The sequence below is a fragment of the Lepisosteus oculatus genome, chromosome 6 (assembly GCF_040954835.1).
Source record: "Lepisosteus oculatus isolate fLepOcu1 chromosome 6, fLepOcu1.hap2, whole genome shotgun sequence".
Taxonomy (NCBI): Eukaryota; Metazoa; Chordata; class Actinopteri; order Semionotiformes; family Lepisosteidae; genus Lepisosteus; species Lepisosteus oculatus.
Window position 1 is genome coordinate 49,613,977 of NC_090701.1, and position 6,000 is coordinate 49,619,976.

General features: G+C 39.0%; 1 protein-coding gene across 1 annotated transcript; it reads left to right on the top strand.

Moving 5' to 3' along the window:
• Window positions 1–103: 103 nt before the first annotated feature.
• Window positions 104–4,493, top strand: LOC102694877 (cytochrome P450 7A1-like). Its single transcript, XM_006634016.3, has 6 exons — window positions 104–219; window positions 775–1,015; window positions 1,458–2,068; window positions 2,320–2,450; window positions 2,648–2,826; window positions 3,764–4,493. The coding sequence occupies exons 1-6, from the start codon at window positions 137–139 to the stop codon at window positions 4,061–4,063; spliced, it is 1,545 nt and encodes a 514-aa protein (XP_006634079.2). The 5' UTR covers window positions 104–136; the 3' UTR covers window positions 4,064–4,493.
• The last annotated feature ends 1,507 nt before the right edge of the window (window positions 4,494–6,000 follow it).

Genomic DNA, 6,000 nt, shown 5'->3' on the forward strand with positions numbered 1-6,000 from the left:
TATTCATCTCCTCACTGGAGTAGTCGTGGCTTAGCTTGTAGCATATAAATTGAGGCACCACACTTAGTCATAAAGAGCTTATACTGTGCATCTATAGGTTCTCTTCTAGCCCAGCCTCTTGAATTCCACACTAACAATGATTCTAAGCCTAGTGGTGATTTGGGGAGTCGTAGTTTGGCTTTTTTGCTGCTTGTGGCTGATTCTGGGGATCCGCAGAAGGTAAATACACTACTGGCTTTTTTGTGCATCTGGGTTTTGCACCATTGTACTATTACAAATTATTATAATTAGACACTATAGTGTTTAATTCTTAATGCTCATGTTTTTAAATATGTGGAATAATATGTATTTTACTTCTTGTTTATTGACTTTCTAACTGCAGCTAAAGACCACAAATACATATTAGATATTTATTACACACTGTGGTATAATATGTTTTTTTTTCACTCTCTCCTTGAGCACAAAACCACAGCCTGTGTTGGTGTTTTTGAAATATCATAGTAGGCATAAGCACAATTCTGCATTTCTCTGTTTTGGACAGTAAGCGGGTTTTGGTATTCTGTGACACATTTTATCATACTACAATTGTGGAAATTAGCAAAAAAGACAATGTTTAGACTTAACAAGCCCATCCCTTAGTTGTGATAAACATGCTGTTTTCAAAACCTTTAGGAATTCTCCCATTGTTTCTGTTTCCTTTAAGGAACAGCCCAGCAGGGAAAACATGGGCAGAGGGTGACAGGGTGCTTCAATTAAATCTGTTTAATTTTTCAGGCGTCCAGGAGAGCCCCCGGTAGAGAGTGGTCTCATTCCCTACCTTGGCTGTGCCCTCCAGTTTGGTGCCAACCCACTCGAGTTCCTTCGGAGCCGACAGAAGAAGTATGGGCACATCTTCACATGCAAAATCGCAGGCCAATATGTTCATTTCCTCACAGACCCTTTCTCATACCACGCTGTGATCCGCCAGGGTAGGCATCTGGACTGGAAGAAATTTCACTTTGCTGCCTCTGCCAAGGTAACAGATTGATACTTTTAATTTACCTTAACAGAGATTGTTTTTAATCATCAGGTTATTGTCGTAAACAAGCACTGCATAACATAAAAAAGGTTAATAGGCTTTTTAAGATAAGGGGATACCATTTATTACAAGAACAGACAAACTGACGATGTTAGAATGCATCTAATCATTCACAAAAAGGACTTTTAAATAAACTAGGTAACTGAGTATTTCAGAATAGTTTCAGAATAACTTGCATCTTTTAACATGTAACAAATAGAAAATGTCAATAATAAATTCTGTTTAATTTTGTAAAAGCCAGATACAGTAGGTAGAAAAATCTCATATCTCCCATTTATTTTATGAAGTCAATCTCTCTGAGTCAAGTCTCAGTGCAACTTAATAAAATGAAAATATAAAGAATCAGGATTTTGATCACATTAACATTTATTTTTTCCAGGCTTTTGGGCATGAAAGCATGGATCCAAACGATGGCTTTACCACAGAAAACTTGCACCAGACGTTTATCAAGACACTGCAGGGGGATGCTTTGCAATCTCTGGTTGAGAACATGATGGAAAACCTCCAGTGTGTCATGCTGCAGTCAAGCACACTGAAAATGAACTCAAACGACTGGGTCACAGACGGGATCTTTGCCTTCTGCTACAAGGTGATGTTTGAGGCTGGCTATTTGACCCTGTTTGGCAAAGAGCTCAATCCTCAAGAAGACAAGAACCTTGCCCGACAGGAGGCTCAGAAGGCACTGGTACTGAACGCCCTTGAAAATTTCAAAGAGTTTGACAAGATCTTCCCAGCTCTTGTTGCCGGTCTGCCCATCCATGTTTTCAAGAGCGCTCACAGTGCAAGAGAGAACCTGGCAAAGACCCTCCTTCATGAAAACCTCACCAAAAGGACGAATATGTCTGATTTAATTTCTCTCAGAATGATTCTGAATGACACCTTGTCCACCTTCAATGATATGAGTAAAGCCCGAACCCATGTAGCCCTGCTGTGGGCATCACAAGCCAACACATTGCCAGCCACATTCTGGACTCTGTTCTATCTCATCAGGTACGTAGGTTTTCAAGCTGGTGAATAGTCTGTTATTATGCTAGCAAAAATAATAATGTAAAAACATGCAAATAATGAACTCCTAATACAGTATATTCAGAAAATCTAATTTACATCAGAAAGTGTCCATGAAACAAAGATGGCAATATCTTAATGCTGTCTTGTTATATGAAGAGCTAACTAGACTTTCAAGATGCCTTACTTGCATAGACTCAATGCTACCTACAGTTTAATCTTCCTCTCCTTCACAGGTGTCCTAAAGCAATGAAATCTGCAAGTGACGAAGTGAAGAGAATACTGGAGGATTCTGGCCAGAGAGCAAGCGTGGATGGCACCCATATATGTTTAAACAGGACACAACTAGATAACATGCCCGTATTGGGTACGTCCAGCTTAATTAAAATGATAACTTTATCTTAAAACACATTAAATACTTAGGCATATATATAAGGTGGCATTCAAGATAAACTGTAGTTTGCAATACAATGTGAGACTGCAAAATAATTCAATTACAAAATGTGGGATACAATGCAATAGATTAACCTGTTCTCTTCTGTTTTTCATAATATTTTTTTACAGACTGCATCATCAAAGAATCGATGAGGCTATCCAGTGCATCCCTTAATGTCAGAATTGCCAAAAACAACTTTCAGCTGCACTTGGATAACAATGAATCCTACAGCATCCGGAAAGATGATGCGATAGCCCTTTATCCACAGCTACTGCACCTTGATCCAGAAATTTATGAAGATCCACTGGTTTGTTCAAAATACTTGCTCTAAATATTTGTATAGATAGGACATACTGTAAGACACTGCTAATCTGAAATATGTTTTGCCAATAGGTTGGTAGCACTCAATTGCTGTAGAAGCAGTATTAGTAATATTTGAATGCTTCTCTTGAATGAGGCTAAAAAATTGTCATCACACCTTCATAAACTTCATGCCAGCAGCCATATCACCCTGCAACTCACAACTGACAACCCACTGAAGTTTACCAGGTTTGAGCCTGTCCAGTACCTGGATGAGAGATCTTCTGGGAAAATTAAGATTGCTGCTGGAAGAGGTGTTAGCGGGGCCAGTAGGGGGCGCTCACCCTGCGGTCTGTGTGGGTCCTAATGCCCCAGTACAGTGACAGGGACACTATACTGTAAAAAGGTGCCGTCCTTCACATGAGACATAAAGCCAAGATCATGACGGTCTGTGGTTATTAAAAATCCCAGGGCATTGTTCAAAAAGAGTAAGGGTGTTACTCCAGCATCCTCGCCAAATTTCCTATTATTATTATTATTATTATTATTATTATTATTATTATCATTTGCCACATGTACAGTAATTGCTAGGTTGACACAATAAAGAGCAGATGAAAACTGTATGCCTCAGTCTTTGGTTTCTCGCAGGAAGTTTTAGCTGAAGGCTGAACTCCAGATGGAGAGTTCAGGTGAAAGGCATGGACGTCACCACTGAGGACTAGAGAGCTGACAATGATTCAGTAACAGGGGTCCTTATATGTTTAATGACAGTTATGGCTGTGTTTTTTTTAGCTTCATGTTTCAGTGTGTATAAAATATTCAGAAATATTTACCTTTTTCATAGCTGTATGGCGCATTAAAAGAAGAAAACAAAACTATCATAGCCTAAATACTGTTTATGGATTATATAATCCCTTGGTAATATTGTTTTTATTTATACACAGACATTTAAATATGACAGATACCTGGATGAAAATGGACAAGAGAAAACATCCTTTTGCAGAAATGGTCGCAAACTAAGACATTATTACATGCCTTTTGGATCTGGAGTGACAAAATGTCCTGGAAGGTTTTTTGCTGTTCATGAAATCAAGCAGTTCCTGTCTACGTTGCTTTCCTACTTTGACATGGAGCTTTTAGATCCAAATGAGAAAATCCCTCCATTGGATCAGTCTCGTGCCGGACTGGGTATTTTACAGCCTACATACGATGTCGATTTTAGGTACAGACTGAAGGGTTTATAAAAAAGTGCTTGTTTATTTCTGAAATGCAACTGTAAATACTGTATATTATGCTCATAACTGACGTTATACATTGCTTTACCATTATGAAAATTGCTTGGCCTTGCTGCTACTGACAGTATAAACGGTTTCTATGTTATTAATTTGGCTCATTTACAAATGGAGCTTCAGTGGTTGGGTTTATTCACTAGTAGACTATATAGCTCTCTGTAGAGTTCACACGAGAAGTTATTTTGAGAGATAGAGTAAAGAGTGCAAGTTATGACAACATGAGACAGATAAGGACCAGCGATACTGAACCCTCACTACAAGGAACAGAGGCCAATTTTCAAGTTGTACAGTATGTGTTATAGGAATGATAGTTTAATATGAAGAGTCTTTGATTTATCTTTATCTGCTTTGGTCTTTATTTGGAAAGATTTGATCAAAATAAACAGTTATTGAAAAGGTGTATTTTGAAATCTTTGTAACGCCCCCGGGGTTCGCCGACGGAAAGAAACAGGCAGGAGACTCTGGCACGGGTTGGCAGAACATTTATTAAAGACGCTGAGGGGGGAATACACACACAGGGACTGGGGGGATACAGCACTGCACCTCACCTTCACGGACACAAGAGGGAAGCGTCTCCAGCCCTCGTCCTACTATATACGGGCGGGTAGTCCCGCCCCTCAGCCACCGTTCCCAGCCTGCCTTGCGTGTGCATGCCTACAGCGCCCCATGTAGGTCCTACGCATATATTATTTAAACCACATTTAGAATGAGCCATGTAATATTATTCTATGTTGTCTACAACTAAAATTGTTCTTTTAATTGTAATGCTACCTTACTGCCACGACTGCAGAAAATCTACGTCGTTTTTGGAACTTGAACAGAGTATTTGACACAATTTATACAGTTGAGTTTTAACTTGATGAAAAAGAATTTGCCATTTTTTCAATACCCATTTTTTGACATGAATAAACCATTCTTTTCATGATGTAAAACATGCCATACATCCAATTTTATGGTAATACATAAAACGTGAATGTTAAAACATGTAACTTTTCATATATTGCTATAAAATTGAGTGTCTGGCATTGTGTCACATTACCACTGGAGTTTTGTACATTATGTAAACATTGGAAAACAATTATTCAGTTTATGTTAAGAGTTGAACAAATGTGTGAGAATGTGATTTTGATACAAGAATTAGAATTTTAGATACAGTAAATACCGCAGTCTGAAACATCTGGAGGGGATAGCTACCTAACAAGCTAACAAGCTACCTGTTTTGACCACGCACGGCACCTAATTAACCACTCTCTGATCCAAGATTTCCACCAAGTCTCCCTGAAGGGTGTCAGAAGCTACCTTGAGGAGGGGAGTACTGTTACGACCACGCACCTCACCTAATTAATCTAATCATCTAATTAATCCCTCATACCTGTCCCCTTCGGTATTTAAACCTTCACTTCCCACTTCCCAATGCTCGGTATTGGAGTCACTCACCTTGGTGAGCACTTTGCTACAGCAAACTCTTTCCACGCACTTTATCCTGATAAACTCTCCTGGCCTTTTGACTTTTGGCTTTGGCTCTTGGATAATTGCTTTTCGGACCTGCCTTTCGGATCTGTTTGTTCCTCGAAACTGGACTAAGCACTGCATAGGGTTCTGCTTTCTTGACGGCATCGGCCTCTAACACTACCAGAGCTGAAGTGATATAAAATAGTCATGAGATCTTACAGCTCATTACAAGGCCATGTGATTTTTAGTGAAATGCACAAGCTGCAGAATGCATTTCAACCCAACTCAATTAAACACAGTTTAAATCCAGTTAAACTGAGAAAAGCATTTTGATTGGTTTAAATCTAAATATTAACCAGGCTAGCTCATTTGGAGTGAGAAATGTGACTTGTTGGAATGAGTTAGCAAGTTGTTGAGTTGTTTTTTCCTTGTTTGAT